An 18,530-nucleotide genomic window follows, 5' to 3' on the forward strand; every position below is an offset into this window, starting at 1 on the left:
ATCTGCAAATAGGGCTGAACAAAACACAGAATGAATGTTATTGACAGCCATTCTCTATTATCACTTTGTAATTTTTTTTGTTAATTAGCTTCCGTCCTTTAATTTGTTAGCATATCATAGTTGTTTACATTAATGGCAAAGTTGAATAGGCATTGTTAATACCTAATTGCAGCCAAGGATATATGACTTGTAAATGGTAAGTTCTTTAAAGCATTTATAAACAAAATTGGAGTCCTGATCTGACTCTTCTACAGTTTCTGCAGTAAATGGATGCTCTGTGTGTTCTTCAGCTGAGGAAATTAGCTCCCTACTTTTGCTTTGTATATCTGTGCAATAACCCAACTAAAAAGTATCAATAACCAGTTTATAATGAAAAAACAATAAATGTATTTTGCTGTGGTATCCAAATGGAGAAGTATTTTTTCAGAAAGCAGACCAACAATATGGGAAAACTTTTCACCGCCACTTAACACACCTCTGTGTTTTTGAGGTGACTATCAATGAGACGTAAAAGCATGCTTGTTAGAAATACTAATTCTGTGTAATAATTACATTGATAGCTTTAGTAACAAAAAAGTTCTGTATGAAATAATTAATGTTTTTATCTTCATTTTTTCTTTGTTCTAGGCTTAAAAGAATCAAGCGATTGGATTACAACTCTGACGGTTTGGAGTGCAAGTGATATTAAAACAGTTTGAATGTATTGGATCATGGCTACTTCTTAAAATGCAGAAATTAATGGGAAATGCTGCTTATCAAATCCTACTGAATATCTGAATTTTCTAGACACCCTGCATTTAACTGTGTCCTTAAATATCCATGATTAAGATCTCATGCAACCATTGTATATTTTGGAGTCTATTCTCCAGCAGAGAACTGTGCATTTAAAAAGCAGAAATGACTGTGTTTTCTTTTGGAACTTACTAAAGTTGAACATATTGAAAGATCATGACCAGCTTGAAGCGGTCCCAGACCGAAAGGGCTGTTGCCACTGGGGTATCTGTTGGGACAGATGGCACCTCAAAAGTCCACTCGGATGACTTTTATATGAGGCGCTTTAGGTCACAGAATGGCAGCTTAGGTTCTGCAGTTATGGCGCCAGTTGGACCTCCTCGCAGTGAAACTCCCCATCATGTTACCTCTACCCCTGGAGTCCCCAAAATGGGGGTCAGGGCAAGGATTGCTGATTGGCCCCCAAGGAAGGAGAATATCAAGGAAACAACCAGATCTAGTCAAGATATTGATGCATCAAGTTGCCTTGACAGCATGTCTTCTAAAAGCAGTCCTGGGAGTCAGGGAAGCTCTGTTAACCTGAATGCTAGTGATTCTGTCATGTTAAAGAGCATCCAGAGCACACTTAAAACCAAGACCAGACAATCTGAGAATCTAGACTCCAGGTTTCTTACACCTGATGGCTATCCCAGTTCCCCAAGGAAAGCTCTTCGCAGAATAAGACAGCGCAGCAACAGTGACATTACCATAAGTGAGCTTGATGTGGATAGTTTTGATGAATGTATTTCACCCACTTTTAAATCTGGACCATCTCTGCACAGGGAGTATGGCAGCACATCTTCCATAGATAAGCAGGGAACTTCAGGAGAAAGTTTCTTTGACTTACTGAAGGGCTATAAAGACGAAAAGTCAGATCAGAGAAGCCCAGCCACAAGTAAGCTTAGTGAACTCCTGATTGCCAGTGGAAGCAAGGGCTCAGGGTTCTCTCTAGATGTGATAGATGGACCTATTACTCAAAGGGAAAACCTGCGCCTCTTTAAGGAAAGGGAAAAACCGCTCAAAAGACGCTCAAAATCGGAGACAGGAGATTCGTCCATTTTTCGTAAGCTGCGCAACGCCAAAGGTGAAGGGGAGCTTGGGAAGTCTTCAGATCTTGAAGATAACAGGTCAGAAGATAGCGTCAAGCCTTGGACTTGTCCAAAGTGTTTTGCTCATTATGATGTACAGAGTATTTTATTTGATTTAAATGAAGCTGCAATCAACAGGCATAATGTCATAAAAAGAAGGAACACAACCACAGGTGCATCTGCTGCTGCGGTAGCATCACTTGTCTCTGGACCCTTGTCCCACTCTGCAAGTTTCAATTCTCCAATGGGCAGCACCGAAGACCTGAATTCAAAAGGAAGTCTCAATATGGACCAGGGGGATGACAAAAGCAATGAGCTGGTGATGAGTTGTCCTTACTTTCGTAATGAGATTGGTGGGGAAGGGGAGAGGAAGATCAGCCTTTCCAAATCTAATTCGGGTTCCTTCAGTGGATGTGAAAGTGCCTCATTTGAGTCAACTCTGAGTTCTCATTGCACGAATGCTGGAGTAGCAGTTCTGGAAGTTCCCAAGGAGAATCTGATCTTACATTTGGACAGAGTGAAAAGATACATTGTTGAACACGTTGACCTTGGTGCATACTATTACCGAAAATTCTTTTATCAGAAAGGTAGGTAAATTTTATTTATCCTTGTGTTTTATTCACAAAGATTAAAAAAGAAAATAAAATCCTAAAATATGAGAACTTTCTTCCTTCCACATGAAGACTTGATGTACTGAGACTTCAGTGGCCACTTGCAAAGTTAGCATTTACAGTAGTCTTTTGACATTTTCATATTTTAATCATCCATTTTAAAATATGTGTATATTTATTGTAAATCGGTAATATATAAAGATAAAAATCTGTTTTCCTCACTATTTTCATTATAGCCATTGTTATAGACAGAAAACTCTTATTTGTCATACTCTGTAGAAAGAAATTCTCTCTGTATACACGTTTTGCAATGGCAGTAATGTATCTGAAAAAAAGTACAGTTATCTTAAAACATGGTTCCACTGAAATTAAGGATTATAATTTCCATTGGAGGTGTGCAGGAAAAAAATCAGATCAAAGCTTCTTGACCTGCAGAAACAAGGAAAGCCCAAATATTACCCAGATCTCCCCCCTCACCAAAATGATGCCAGCACCATGAGATGCAGGTTTTACTGCCTGTTCTTCCTGATTCTGAAAATGATCAAAAAGGAGTGCAGAATAAAGCCTTTTAATATTTGAGAGTTCTGTCTGCAGGACTATGTGCTTTCCTATGGTGTCTCCTGATGGATAAAATTAGTCCAATGACTAACCTGAAGAGTGCCTGTTCCTTAGCTACCAATTACCAGGTTTGGGTTTCATCTCTTTAGTGAAAGCAGCTCAGAAGAGCTTGTTTCCTGCAGATTAAAGCAACAGGGGTGTCTGGTTATAATAAGTGGATGGTCAGTTTAAAAAAAATCTTCGGTTTGCTAATTCTTACAGCTAGTGGTCTTGTCCCTCATTTTGCCCTTTCTTCAAAGTATGTCCATCTTTTGCCTCTTCTTCCCTTCATGGTACCTTGCTTTGGTGGCTCTTTTCACACTTCCCAGTCTCCTCTTTCTACAGTCTTTCTATGGCTGAGAGGTAGCCTTTGCTGTGTGGTTTCTGAGTGCTAGTCTGCATTCTTTGGAGACAGGAGTGAGGACAATGCTGGTTTCCTGAGAACAGCTAATCCATACGTGGAATGTAGGATGAGGTGTTTAGGGAGAGCCTGAGATTAGAGAGCTTTGCCTGTGATTACCTTCCTCCCTTCAGAACAGCTTGATTCCTTACAACTTGGAGTTTTGCAATCAGCAGCTAAAGGTGCAGTTTCATGTTATAGCTGGTCTGATTTAACAGCATTTCAGCACAAAAGAAGACTATTCCACCCCCCTTCCATGTGCAAATTCCCTTGTTTTCTGAAAACATGGTAAACCCATTCAGTTACTAACAAAGTAGAAATCTTTCCATCGCAGTAAATTTGTTGTCTGTTCCTGGGTTATTTCTCTTTAGTTTTAGTGAGTCATAGAATCATAGAATAGTTAGGGTTGGAAAGGACCTTAAGATTATCAAGTTCCAATCCCCCCCCACCCCCCCACCATGGGCAGGGACACCTTGCACTAAAACATGTCACCCAAGGCCTTGTCCAACCTGGCCTTGAACACTGCCAGGGATGGAGCATTCACAACCTCCCTGGGCAGCCTATTCCAGTGCCTCACCACCCTAACAGGAAAGACCTTCTTCCTTATATCTAACCTAAACTTCCTCTGTTTAAGTTTTAAACTGTTACCCCTTGTCCTATCACTACAGTCCCTAATGAGGAGTCCATCCCCAGCATCCCTATAGGCTCCCTTCAGATACTGGAAGGCTGCTATGAGGTCTCCACACAGCCTTCTCCAGGCTGAACAGCCCCAACTTTCTCAGCGTATCTTCATACGGGAGGTGCTCCAGTCCCCTGATCATCCTTGTGGCCCTCCTCTGGACTTGTTCCAACAGATCCATCTCCTTTTTATGTTGAGGACACCAGAACTGTACATAATACTCCAAGTGAGGTCTCACGAGACCAAAGGGGCAGGATCACCTCTTTTGACCTGCTGGTCACACTCCTTTTCATGCAGCCCAGGATACGGTTGGCTTTCTGGGCTGCAAGCGCACGCTGAAGCTGGCTCATGTTCATTTTCTCATTGACCAGCACCCCCAAGTCCTTCTCCGCAGGGTTGTTCTAAATCTCTTCTCTGCTCAGCCTGTAGCTGTACCTGGGATTGCTCTGACCCAGGTGTAGGACCTTGCACTTGGCATGGTTAAACTTCATGAGGTTGGCATCAGCCCACCTCACAAGCTTGTCAAGGTCCCTCTGGATGGCATTCCTTCCCTCCAGCGTATCAGCCGAACCACACAGCTTGGTGTCATCGTCAAACTTGCTGAGGGCGCACTCAATCCCACTGTCCTTGTCAGTGACGGAGTTGTTATTGAAGAAGACCTGTCCCAACACTGATCCCTGAGGTACACCACTTGTTACTGGTCTCCAGCCAAACATTGAGCCATTGACAGCAACTGTTTATGTGCGGCCATCCAGCGAGTTCTTCATCCACTGAGTGGTCCATCCATCAAATTGATATCTCTCCAATTTAGAGACAAGGATGTCGTGTGGGACAGTGTCAAACGCCTTGCACAAGTCCAGGTAGATGACATCAACTGCTCTACCCCTGTCCATCAGTTCTGTAGCCCCATCATAGAGGGCCACCAAATTGGTCAGGCAGGATTTCCCCTTGGTGAAGCCATGCTGGCTGTCACCAAGCACCTTCTTGTTTTTCATGTGCCTTAGCATGCCTTCCAGGAGAATCTGCTCCAAGATTTTGGCAAGCACAGAGGTGAGACTGACTGCTCTGTAATTCCCTGGGTCATCCATTTTCCCCTTCTTGAAAATGGGGGTTATATTTCCCTTTTTCCAGTCGTCGGGAACTTCACCTGACTGCCATGATTTTTCAAATATGATGGCCAGCGGCTTAGCAACTTCATTCACCAGCTCCTTCAGGACCCGCAGATGGATTTCATCAGGACCCATGGACCTGTGCATGTTCAGATTTTTAAGATGGTCTTGAACCAGATCCTCTCCTACAGTGGGTCTGAGGTCTTCATTCTCACAGTCCCTGCGTCTGCCTTCCAAGACTTGGGTGGTGTGGTCAGAGCATTTGTCAGTGAAGACAGACAAAGAAGTCATTCAGAATCTCGACCTTCTCCAAATCCTGTGTAGCTAGCTCTCCTGAGAGCTTCCTGAGGGGGCATATGTTCTCCCTAGTCTGTTTTCTATTTGCTGTGTACATGTAGAATCCCTTCCTGTTATCCTTAGTATTCCTAGCCACGTTTAATTCTAAACTTGTCAAAATCTACTTTTCTTGCAGTCAGAGAAGTGCGCTTACCTAGTCCCTGGTAAGAAGTGAGAGTGAGCAGTCGAAGAAAGGGGTGGGATTTTAGCCCTTTAAGCAACTGCAGTGTATTAGTTTGGTTTATCCTTAAGGGAAATCACACCCTCATGCTACTACAATGCCAGTCACCATTTTATCTCCATTTTTTTCTAACTGCAATTAGGATGAATTAGATAAAACTGGTATAACCTGGTCCTAAGGGTATTGGTGAGGGGCAGTCGGGTATAAAAATGTCAGTATATGTATGGAGTAGATTGGGTTGAGAGAGAAAGCTGTGATTTTTCTTTCCCTTCGTAATCCAGCCCTAAAACTGTATTTCAGATTTACTGTGCTCATGTTCAGTCCAGCAGACCCAAGCCAGCTGCATAGTTTCTACCAGAGATTTTTCTGTCTGAAAAGCAGTGTACTTCAGAAGCCTCATCAGATATGCCCAAAACTCACAGTTCTGCAAAAACCAAACACATTTTATTGACCACCCAGTGTACCGTCTTTCCCCAAGCAAACTTCAGACTAATCTGAAGCAGACGGTGTAGTGATAAAACTTGAGACAGCATAATAGGAAAGAAAAAAAAAAATAAGGAAATCCGTTGTAATGCAGAGTTTTTATAGCATGAAGCAAGTAATGATGCAGAAACCTGCTAGTTTGAAGAGGAGGCTGGATCTTGATATGAATGGAATATTTAGTGGCAAAAGACAAGTTTCAGTGGTAGTAGTCAAGTCAAGTTGGGTAGTTTTGGAGTCTTAATATGAAGCAAAGGATTCTGATTCAGCAATGACAACTTTTAAACTTCTCAAGCCAGAAAAATGTCACAGAATTGGAGAACTACTGAAGTGCTCCTAGAGCTTGAAAAGAATAAAAAGTGATGACCGAGAGAATTGTAATCAGTTAGATTTTCATTCCACCTTGAAATAACCAAGGTGGTAATTTGGGACTATATCAACAAAGAACTGTCAGAACTTATTAATGATGTCAGTAAGCATGATTCAATGGAAAGTAGGTCTTGTCACAAAAAAATCTCTGCCCTGTTAATCTTTTGTGTCTTAAAATAATCCATTGCATTGATACAATCCATTTTAATTTCTCCAAGGGAATTCGGTGAGGTGCTGATGGTGACTTGATTGAAATCTTTAATTATATGGATGTAGTAACTTCTTCTTCACCAGTATTGTTATGTGGATAATGACTACATCTCAAACTTTAGCAGTGTATGGGGGAGCTGGAGTACTACTGACATGGTCCAACTTAATTAGAATTTCTTTAGTGTAAAATATTTGCATGTGACATTTATGGATGACTCTCATAGGTTCATCGATGCATGCAAGTGGATGAGCGTGTTTATATAAAGGAAATACCAAGGTGAAATCAACATGATCTTGGGTTCCTTTCCAACCCTAACTATTCTATGATTCTATGATTCTGTATTAGTTGACCCTTTGCAGAGCAGTGGTAAAACTATTGCTAAATAATATTCTGGCCTGGTGTCCAGGCTTCTAAATGTGAAAATACTGGTAGAGACAGTTTAGCGGAGGTTAGAAAAATGGTACAGATATTGGCAAAAGAACATCATAACGTTAATTCCCAAGGCTGGTTTCCCAAGTTAATGGTGCAGGCTGCCTGTGTACTCAGGGAGAAATAAACCTTGCAGGCTGATACACCTTACTTTCCTCAGTTCACTATAGGGGGTTCATACACAACTAACTCAAATGGAGACGTTAATACTTACAGGAGACAAAAGCTACTTTCATATTGCAAAAGGTGTATTGCAAGGTGACTATTTAAAGGTGTGTTTCGAAAGGTGTTTGATAGGGGACTTGAAATTGGAATGTTTAAGACTTTTATAAGCACATAAACTTATGATATGTGGTATACTAGTGCAAGCAAAAAAAAAAAAAAAGGGAAAGCCAGCACAAGAACAAATCTGTGCAAGCTGCAGAAGTATGACCTTGGAATAAGATTAAGCTTTGACCAAAAGGGACAACTAGGCAGGGGAGGAACTTCCTAAAGGAAGACATTGTTTGAATTTTACATGACAGTAAAGGGAGGGAACAGAAGATTCAAGAAGCTACCTGTCAGTTGGTTTGGGCCTTTCTGGACTATTTTACCTTTTAGAGCATTCTGAAATTTTTTTTGTTCTATGACTAAGGTGAGTATAAAACCTTGCAACTAGTCTTCTAAGAAAATGCACCTTAAGAGAGCTGATGAACTGCAGTTTGAGACAAAGTGTTTTTTGGTAGAAAGGAGGAACCTTTCATACCTTCTTATGGAAATATAAAAAAGAAGTCCCTTTTATGTGAGAAAGTGAGATTCTTACTTAAATACATAACTTTCCACATGTCACAGTTCATTTCATACTGTTTACTGCAATGCTTCAGTTTATTTAAAACAAAAAAAGAGAAGCAAAATCCTTGAACTTGCTATTTCTGAGCATAAAATTATGGTTCCCAGAGAAGAAAAGAGTTGTCTTAAGTCAACCCAAAACTTCTGGTCCTATCTTCTGGTACAAAAGAAGATACTGGAGGAAGGAGTAGGAATAGGTAAAGACATAGCAATATTTTCCAGGCAAACTTAACCAGCCATCTGGAGATGTGTAGATAATGGACTACTTAACATGGTGATAGTGTAATTCGTCTTTGGACTTTTCCTATTGGCATTTATCCAGTAATCTGTTATCCCGAATAAACTTTCAGCATTCAGAGTACTCCTGCAGCAGCAAGGAGTTCTGCAGCTTGACTACATAAAGAGCCAATTTTTTCTGTCTTTGTCTCCTAGCTTCCAGAATGAAAACTAGGGTCATCAAATCAATTGTCTCACTGCTAGGTGTGAAAGTTCAGTTTTCTCCCCTTTCCTTGCTGTGTGTTATTTTTAAAGCCTCGACCATATTATTCCACCCAGCTATGTTTTGTTGTCCTTCTCTGAACCTTTTCCAGTTGCGAACAGAGCATAGTATTCAAGACACAAGCAAACCACAGACCGACATAGTACTCTAATGTTTTGTTTTCTACTTAAAAATTCTGAATGTCTGGCCATAACTTATTACAAAGATTTCAATTCCTTTCGAATACATGGGTAAAAGATTTGTGTGTGTATTCTGGATGAAGCCATCTAAATGTACATTTAGGTAACAGGTTAATCATTGGCAATAACTATTCTATGATTCTATAATAAAGTATTTTTCAAGGAGAGCCATGCTTATTATCCTGTCTATAGCTTGATCATAGAATCACAGAATAGTTAGGGTTGGAAAGGACCTTAAAATCATCTAGTTCCAACCCACCTGCCATGGGCAGGGGCACCTCACACAAGACCGTGCCACCCAAGGCTCTGCCCAACGTGATGTTGAACATTGCCAGAGGTGGAGCATTTACCACTTGTTTGAACAGCCTGTGCCAGTGCCTTGTCACCCTCACAGTAAAAAACTTCTTCCTTGTATCATGCTTGTATCAGCTTAAGTGCTGCTTAGAAGAGAGAGCACATCACTCCAAAGGAGCTGTTCTCTCTATCCCCCAGTAGTGTTTGGGAGTTACAGTTGTCATGGGAGAACCAAGAGCATCCATTTAGCTGCAGTAATCATCAGGCAGCAGTCGCTGGCATTGTTACTATTTAGGATAAGTTTGAGTTACTGGCTTAGAATGAAAGACTTGACTGAGAAGTAAATGGTTTCCTGAAGTGGTTTTAGAATGAATGAGCTGTTTTTCAGCTTTCCTTTAACTGCTGGCAGCCAGTAAAAAAACCCCTTCTCTCTAGTGGTTTAAATTGCTGCATATTCTATCCCCAAATCTGTAGCTTTCAGGTGTGTGGCTAGACTTACAGAAATTTACAGTTAACAGTCTGGCCAGGAGCAACAGTCTGAAGACATTGTAGGACTGATGTCCAGTAATGCTGCCCTCTTGTTTCCAGAGAACAGCTGGGAAGAATGTCCCAGTACTGTAAATGGTATGTTAGGGTAAGAGCAAAATGATTGATGCTAAGTTTCATTCTGAAGCAGAACAATTCAAACTTTCACTTCCAGTCTCATTACACAAAATACATCAATTGGGCATGATATCCAAAGGTAAATATGATAAAAGCACAGAAGCAGCTCCTCACTCAAATGCTTTTATTTGGATTCCCTTTGCAAAGGAAACTTGTAAATATTTGCCAGGAAAATGAGTATTTACACTTAGTTTTTTCCACTGCAAGTGTCTTTTGAATTATATGATAATATTTAACTATTTTATAAAATATGTATAGTCTCTTATAATGACCAGGTATAAGCAATTAATTATTTCTTTTTGGCATGGATTTCTACTTTATGGCTGTTGCTAGTTGTCTCCTGAATGTCTTTTAATTAAATAATTTTCAATGGTATTTTAAATAATGTCAAGCTTGAGAAGGGCTGATTTAAATGGAGTTCTGTGTAGGGTGGAAGAAAAAGCTGTCTTCATGTTTGGCATAAAATTTTAGAAGTATAGTTGTACAGTATCCCTGGCTTTTACAATGAAACTCTTAATTAACCACCTTTGGATTGAATAGTAAGCTTTGTGCCCTTAAATTCTGCTACTGCTTTTCCTGCTACAAGAAAGAGAAAAATGTTTGGATGCAAGGGAATCCAGGATGTAGTGGTAAAAAAGGTGGAGATAGAAGAACTTCTGTACCTCAGGGAAATGTAGTCAGACATGGGGCAGTATACATTGTAGCGTGAATACCAAGGTGGGATAGATGAGGACAAAGAGAATATAGATGAAGCTAAAGAATGAAAGTGTAAGTAGTAAATATGAATAGAGGAGAGGGCAGTGTGGATAGAAGACGGGGGGGGGGGTGGGGTGGGCATAGGAGGGCAAGGACAAATGCCTGGTCTGGAAAGAAAGGAAAGATGATAAAATACTTTTCTGATTAGCAGAGAAATGTCAAATTCTACACCTGTTTGTGCATTTTTCCAAATGAATTAGACAAAATGCTTTATCAAACGATAGAGAAGTGTGTGTGTATTTTCATGCAGCTTCAAATGTTCCTATTACCAGCTTTCCTAAATGTGTTTTCAAGATGTAGAATAATTTCTCCTAAGAAAACTGAATTTCAGGCTTAATTGGTTACAAGATACACAAATTTTATCATCTGTGCAGCTGTCAGTACAGAAAACCACTGTGTTTTTTGGACCTTCCTAGTATGTTTTGCCAACATACCTTTTTTCCTTAAAATTCTATTATATAAGCAAAGGTATGCATGTTTTTAAGTTACTTAGCTGTTTAGTGTGGGGATGGCCAAGCTATCTCAGGTTTTGGAAGCTGCAACATGCTGATAGAAAATTGATGTCACATTCTCAGTGACTCTGCTTCTGCACTGACCATAAGTTGCCATAAATGAACCTGTTACTTGATAGAGGCAGAATTAAAACTAGGCTGCTAATAAGGTGGTTTGGGATTTTAAACAACAGAAGATCTCTGTGACATTTACAGGGCTCGTATCAGTGGAGTAGTATGAAGACTTAATTAGGCTTATATGGATGGTCTAATTTATTCATAATTTCCCCACTCATGACTAATTCAGTCACCCAAAACTTATGCCAATATTTACAGAATAATTCCACAAGATATTAAAAGAATTTTGAATCTTAATTACCTCTGCTCAGGGTCTTGGCTTTTGATGACTTGCAGTGGAATTTGATAGAAAGCAAGATTCATAATGCTGTGAGCATGTTTCTTTTATGCCTTACGTGCTCTGAAATCTGAAATTGAAAACATTGAGGAAAGGGTAATGAAATACCAGATACTGGGGAATAGAATAGGGCCTCCAAGTGCTTAAAAGGGTTGGACAGCTATGTTAAGAGATGTAATTCTGGGGCACAAGTAAATTCATAGGGAGAGGGCGTCTACTTGAAAGGCATTTAACGTGTTGGAGGAAATTATAGTAAGAGCTATAGTGGTAAGTATAACTTAAAAAAGATAAATAGACTAAAAAATGAGGCACTCAAATGTTTACCACCACAAGTGATTCATTCATTGGAGACGTGACTGCCTTTCATTTTGGATAGAGTGTATTTCAAGATCTGGTTTTGGTATCTTTAAAGATTCATTTCCTATTGGTGATACCAAAATATTTTGCATTTTACCTCTATAGTACAGTAGTTTATATTAGACTGCTCTTAACACTTGTGGTATTAAGAATTACAGGTAATCTGATACAGTAGTTCAGGAAGGATGGGTATGTTTCCTTTCAGGACAGTGTTGGGGTTTTTTTTTCCACTGAATTTCACATTTCTTTGAAATGTTGAATTTTCAGATAGCTCTAACTTTCTATTTTTGTGCATGAATAAATTCATTCATACGTGCAGATATGCAGCATATGGGACATGACGACCTAGGACTTGTCTTTCTTGTACAATGCTTGACTTCTATTTTTTGTCAGTTTCTCTTAAATTTTCTGTTCAGGTATTGTATGTTAAATTCAGTTGTCATATGAGATACGAACAGCTTTATATATTGACACCTTCATGATGATGTATCTCTATAATGAGTCGGGATAATTCATTATGCTCAGCAGGATCAGTAGAAGAGCCTTCAACACCAGTCTCTTAAAGTCTTGAGCTTTAATTTTTGTAAATGCATTTTTCTGATATTTTTAATGTAAAGCTGAGCTTTAACATGTATCTCAGTGTATCTCACATAATCTGCTGTTCACCTACTGAACAACGTCTCCAGCTCTATATTCTCTCTGCCACCATCCCAACTAGGCTATTGTTAGACTCTACTCTTAATACTTTAACACTTGGAGTTCTTTAGGCATTTCACTTTTAAGTATTTCTGCGAGTCACTTTGTTTCTCGCACTTTATTCTGTTGTCCTGTGGTGCTGTGCTTTAATTATTTTTTTTTTTACTATAAACAAGTCTTTAACTGCTTTTTTCAGCTTCATCACCTTTCCCCCTTTTATAATTAACTTGTTTGGATGTTTTTTGCTTTTTCCATACGAAAATAAGTAAGTTGCATCCTTTACAAGTACAATTGTTTGCTGCTCCTATTTTAGCATAAAGTGGTGAGCTTCCCACTTTGATGCATTTGGATGCCTTTTTTATTTTTGAGGGGGAGGTGGGATTGTTTGCCCTTTAGTTCAATGTGAATCAAACTGTTTTCCGTATAGGAGCCAATGTAAGAGGAGTGTTCTGGTTTAGGTCTGTTTAAGCAGAGATGCAATGTTGAATTTCAGCTTTTTTTGTATTAATAGAATTTATTAGGGAACTGAAGCATGAGAATAAAGTCTTTGTACCACTGAAGGCAGACTCTAATTGACTATTAGAGCTGGCAATTTATTTGCAATGTAATAACTAAGCATGAAAATATAGTTGAAATGTAAGAAAAAACCATGGAGTTTTATATGTATTTTTGTTTTCCTTTTTTCTTAATGCAAGAACACTGGAACTATTTTGGGGCAGATGAGAACCTGGGTCCAGTAGCTGTGAGTATAAGAAGAGAGAAGCCAGATGAAATCAAAGAAAATGGACCTCAGTACAATTACCGGATCATATTCAGAACCAGTGAGGTAAGCAGTTCAGGAATGATAAGAACGTAGAAGTGAGTAGGCAAAACCAGAGGGTATGAGTGGGGCTTGTGTGCTTTTCAGCATGAATAACAGAATTTTCTCCTCTACATACATGTAATGCAGAAATCTGACGAAGTTATTCTAGGTGTTTATATTACACAGACTACAAGTCAGTGTATCAGTGAGTTACTCTGTAACATCTAGTACAGTGGTAACCATGAAGGTTGGTTTGAGTAAAGTTTCAGAAATTTACATGAGCTGTATTAGCTAGAAGCAAGCAAAGATGGGAGAAATTACTTCCTCTACTTTTGTATGTCACATTGGGTAGACCTGAGAAGTGTACTTTTATGCTTTGAATTGCTCTGCTAGGAATACAACTAATAATCTTTTCCAAGCATTAGTTTCTTGTAAAAATTAAAACTGTTGAATCATTTGAAATACCCTGACTAATGTTAGCTATCAGAGTTGGTGACATTTTGTGTGTCCGTGTCTGTTTCACGCAACATAAGTTACTTAATGTCCTCAGTCTGCTGAGAATTGGAGGAAGGGTATGTTTTGCTCCACTGCTATTGCTAATCAGCCTTTTCTCAGTGCATAATTAAATATATAAGCTCTTTTTGGTTCGTATGTTTAGCTTATGACATTAAGAGGCTCTGTGCTGGAAGATGCTATCCCTTCAACTGCAAAGCATTGCACAGCCAGGGGACTTCCCCTAAAAGAAGTACTGGAGTATGTGGTTCCTGAGCTGAATATCCATTGCCTAAGGCTGGCCTTCAACACTCCGAAAGTCACAGAACAGCTTATGAAGCTGGATGAACAAGGGGTAAGTGCAGAGTTACCGAATGAGACAAATTGTCTTCAATTGTCAGATTACAGCTATGAACTGCAGAATTACCTTTTAGCTTTAAGTGATTAGACTCAGCCAATTAAAATGCCTCATTTAAACTAAAGCCTGTCATCTCTAGGGAGAATTATGTTGCATGTCTTCCCCCAAGTTTAGCGGACTATTTGGTATGTGTGAAACCAAGCTCATTGCTCTAAGTAGTCTGAAGTTTTAGATTAATGTTATGGCAATTGTCCATTTTTATTTACTTTAGAAGAGGCTGATTGATTAGTTTTCAAAGACTGAGGAGGGAAATTTTGTTCTGGTTTTCTTATACCTACCATCATGAGAATCAGTTTCCAATGTTACTAAATGTCTTGTACTGTTGTATTGGCATAGCCATTACCAGGGTACCTGTCTCCTTTTTCCTTTTTTTTTCCTCTCCCTTTTTTTTTTTTTTTTTTGGTTTAGTTTTGGTTTGGTTGGTTGGGGTTTTTATTCCCTTCCCCTGAAACAAACTACATGGCAAAATATTCGAAGCCCCTTCTTCATACAAGGGGTTTTTGATTAGGTTATAGTCCTCTGGTCTCATGAAGATGGAACCAAGGCTCATTAACTGTATAGCTTAGACTTAGCAAAATGAAACTCCATGAGTAAAGTGAATCTTATTATTAAAAACTTTGAGAGTGGCATTTAACAGCTCTGAGTATGAAGATTCTCTTTTTCCTTGTCCTTTTTGCTTCTCATGATTAGCTTGCTCTGCACAGAATTATCCTCCGTTACTTCTCTTTGCTGTCAGTCTGACACTGCCACCAGAAATTTGAAAAATGTCTATTTATGTGCCCCACAAGGGAGAGAATACAGCTATTCTAAACAGGTTTGTAAGTGACTATCGTGAAGACTTTGGTAGCCTCCTTGTGGTTTGCTTATCAGTATGGACAAGATAAAGAATCCCCAGCTGGATACCTACCTAAAGCAAAACTTGGGCAAAACACTTTCTCCTCTAGTTAGTTTCAGAACCTCATTTATTTCCCGAAGATCATGATGCAAGAGGATGAAGAAATGAGTAGCTGGTGGTTACTGCAGGATATCCAGACTAACACAGGATTGGTTGTATGTGGTCAGCCCATGGTAGGTGCAGCCCAGTGTTGTGACTGACTGTGACCAACTGGGGGTCCTTGGCTAAGGAAGCAAGAACAGGATGAGCATGAGTGATACTTTCATAGCTCCTGATATAGCTTGTAGGCTTTTATGGGGCTCTACACCTCTGCTTTACCAGTTTGATGACTCCTAGTTTTGTTAGTCATTCTCGCATAGAAGTTGTTCTGTACTTCTGATCATGTTTTTGCCTCTCTGGAATTCTTCCAGTTTTCCTCCTCCTCCTTTCCCACAGCTGTTTCAAAACAGTAGTTTTGAAAATGGGGAAAATTTTAGTTTAGTATGCTTTATCTCCTCTAATAATCACTGATAATTTATTTGCTTTGCAGCTACTACTGAACATTGAAAGCATATATCATGAACACCTACGGTCTTGTTCCTTAGGGGTGCAAGTCAGAGCTCATTGCTGCAAATGCAAATTTGAGTATCTTTGTGTCACACGAGTCACTTGAAGCTTTACTTGCACCGAAGCTCATCTGCTATTCTTTTGCCCAGTTATGGACTGTCGTCCGTAAGTTCCTTTGGTATTTCTCATAGGCAGACTTCAACTCCAATACTGTAGAGGAATACCAACTCAGTAATGTTAGCAAACTTAATGCCGTTATTATTCATCACATCTATCAGATTGCTGAACTGTGTGTTGAATGCTGTATGTCCAAGTTCAGATCTCTGCCTTACTGCACTGAATGTTTTCTTCAGCTCCTTTTTGTCTTTTAGCCAGTTACATACTAGGGGACTTCTTATTTCTGTACCCTAGCTATTTAGGGTTTTTAAGACTTTATAAAGCTTTGTTAGATGTCTCTTAAAAATTAAAGAACACTCTGTATAAGCTGTATCTTTTGCATGTGTTTTATCAGCTCCTGTGGAGAACAGCACTGCAGTAAGCCAGTGAATAGGTAAGGTTGAGGGGAGATGGGTTTACCATGTAGCCTGGTAAAAGGACAGCATCTTTACATGCTTATGCTGTTCAGTGTAACTGTTCTTACGGCCTTTTAAGGTCCTTTCCAATCCCACCTATTCTGTGATGCTTATAAGTTGGAGGCCCGTATGTTTTCCTTGGATGATTGGAGCAGTGGTTCCAAATATGCACATACTTAGTTTAATGATTTGTTACCTAAACCTAATCTAGTCTTCATCCAGAAACAAGTTTGTCAGGCAGTTGAATACTCAAGGATATCTTTTTCAGTCTTTTTTCCAAAGTTTTCTGTTTCAGCAAGGAAGATAATGTCATTTAATTCAACATGGTTCCATAAGTGAGCATTTGGTTTTGAAGATCAGTACCTTCCAGATACGGTCATCAAGAGCCTGCAGTCTCAGTAGTATTGATGGGAAAATCTTTGCAAAGGAAAAAAAAAACCTTAGCAGGAAGTTTTTTACAAGAATTGCAAATTATTTCTAATAAACACCTAATTTCAAAAGTAATTTAGCAAGTGAGTTACTTCTGTAAAAGTGTGAGGTTAATTTATCCTTGTTTCGTATATCCTGTATGTCACTACTCTTCCACAATATGGTTTGTAGTATGGTTTTCTGTTGCTACTCAAACTTTTGAAAATCATAAAGGACAAGTGATAGTTAAAACTGTAGTATCTGCATCAAAGTATTGTGGTAATGAAACAGTTTGACACTTCTAACAGAAGAAGATAAGCACACTGTACTAATTAGAAACTGCATTTTTTATCAATTCCAAGCCAACAGAGAAATGTGGGTAACAGCTGCTCTACTAATTAGGTACACAGAATGTTTATCACTTCTTGCTGAGTGTCTCACTGTTTCATTACAGCATAAACAGGTGCCTGTTTGATAGAGCAAATAAGATGTTTTGGAAATTTAAGAGTTAAGTGTATAAAGTGGCATTAGGTGACTTAGCCATTAAATTTCACCCAGTAACCCCTTCATTAAGTCAAATTCACATACACCAATTATGATTAAGATAGGCTATCTTTATATTTGAGACACGTTTTGAAGCAGTTGGTTGTATTCATACTTAAGAATTTGCATTTCTTTATTTCAATTTGTCTGCTTTCAGCTTCCAGACTTCTGATATCTTTCTCTGCTACATCTTAAAAGTCATTTTGGTGTTACTTTTTTTTTCCAGCAGAGGTTTTTGTACACAGTGATTAAATCATCTGTTGGTCTTGGTTGCGATAAACTAAACAGATTGCACTTTTCAAGTCTCACTGTAATGTATTTTCTCTGAATTTCATATCACTTTTATGGCTGAGCTGTGTCTCTTCTACTCTTTCATTATCTGCATATGGCATCCAGTGTCAGAATGGGAATATTTTTCTTGTCCCAGTTTTGCACTGGTGATGTACATGCTCCTTACTTCCCCTTAGATTGCTGGAGTCATGGTAACATCTGCTGTTCTGTGTGTGTGGCCCGCTTTGCTTGTCACCTAGCTGTTCTTTTATTTGCTTTATTAAAATGCAGTCATTTAAATGGTTCTGTTAAAAAGCAATCCGATCATTCCATAGGGCTGTGCTAGCTTCCTGGCTAATTACCATCTACTAATCTTTGCATTGAATGCAGTGTTCATGGTAACTTTAGGTTTGCTTCCAAATATGATTTAAAATTTTTAATATCACAGCAATTACTGTTTTATACTAGTAGAAGTTTATCCTTCTTGCAGTTCCTCATTCACAGAGATACTACGAGGTGTCACTTGGCTTTTAATATAAATCCACATTTATAATAGAAACTTGCTGACTGGCTAAATCCAAGATATGCTTTCCGCTGTCTTTCTCTGGGTGCTTGACAAATACTTGAAGTGTACTTTTCCCACATAAATATGTAAATACCTTTAGATTATTAAAATGAAGCTGCTACTTTAGGAGTTTTACCACAGCACATTTTGTCCTTCAGCTCCTTTTTTAGCTTTTCCTTGGAGTTAATGTACTTCTGAGGATCCTAGATTTATTAGAAGAAGGGGTAGTACTGGGGACTTCATGCCTTTCTTCCCTTGGATCTGCTTTTCTTGATTCAGTAAATGAGCATGTGTTGTCCTTATGAAAAGCCTTTCTTCCTGTATTTCAGGAAATAAAACACAGCTAGAAGGCATATCCTGTTCCTTGCATAGTCCTTATTTAGTTTCTTAGGCTGTGACATTTTCAAACCAATAAAGGACAGTTGTTTGGTTGCTCTTAGATGCTGTGGATCACATTTATGTTTATGCCCTTAAAGCAACTCCCTTCATCTGAAATTGAAGCTTAAATAGTATAGGTGTGATTGGTAAGAATAGTTTTATTGGCCCTAACTTGTTTGAATAAAATTACTAGAAACTGTTG

General features: G+C 38.9%; 1 protein-coding gene across 2 annotated transcripts in view; it reads left to right on the top strand.

Annotated features, from left to right (window-relative positions):
• The first annotated feature begins 631 nt into the window (after positions 1 to 631).
• SIPA1L1 (signal induced proliferation associated 1 like 1) overlaps positions 632 to 18,530 on the top strand; it is an 81,585-nt gene continuing 63,686 nt past the window's right edge. For both annotated transcript variants that reach the window (XM_061347140.1, XM_061347141.1), the window contains exons 1-3: positions 632 to 2,446; positions 13,135 to 13,265; positions 13,900 to 14,088. In XM_061347140.1, coding sequence (XP_061203124.1) covers positions 949 to 2,446; positions 13,135 to 13,265; positions 13,900 to 14,088 — 1,818 coding nt within the window. In that variant the 5' untranslated portion in view covers positions 632 to 948. The remainder of the gene's footprint in view (positions 2,447 to 13,134; positions 13,266 to 13,899; positions 14,089 to 18,530) is intronic.

The sequence above is a fragment of the Neopsephotus bourkii genome, unplaced genomic scaffold, assembly GCF_033783945.1.
Source record: "Neopsephotus bourkii isolate Nb327-2 ecotype Australia unplaced genomic scaffold, CSIRO-AGI_Nbou_v1 NB_301, whole genome shotgun sequence".
Classification (NCBI taxonomy): Eukaryota; Metazoa; Chordata; class Aves; order Psittaciformes; family Psittacidae; genus Neopsephotus; species Neopsephotus bourkii.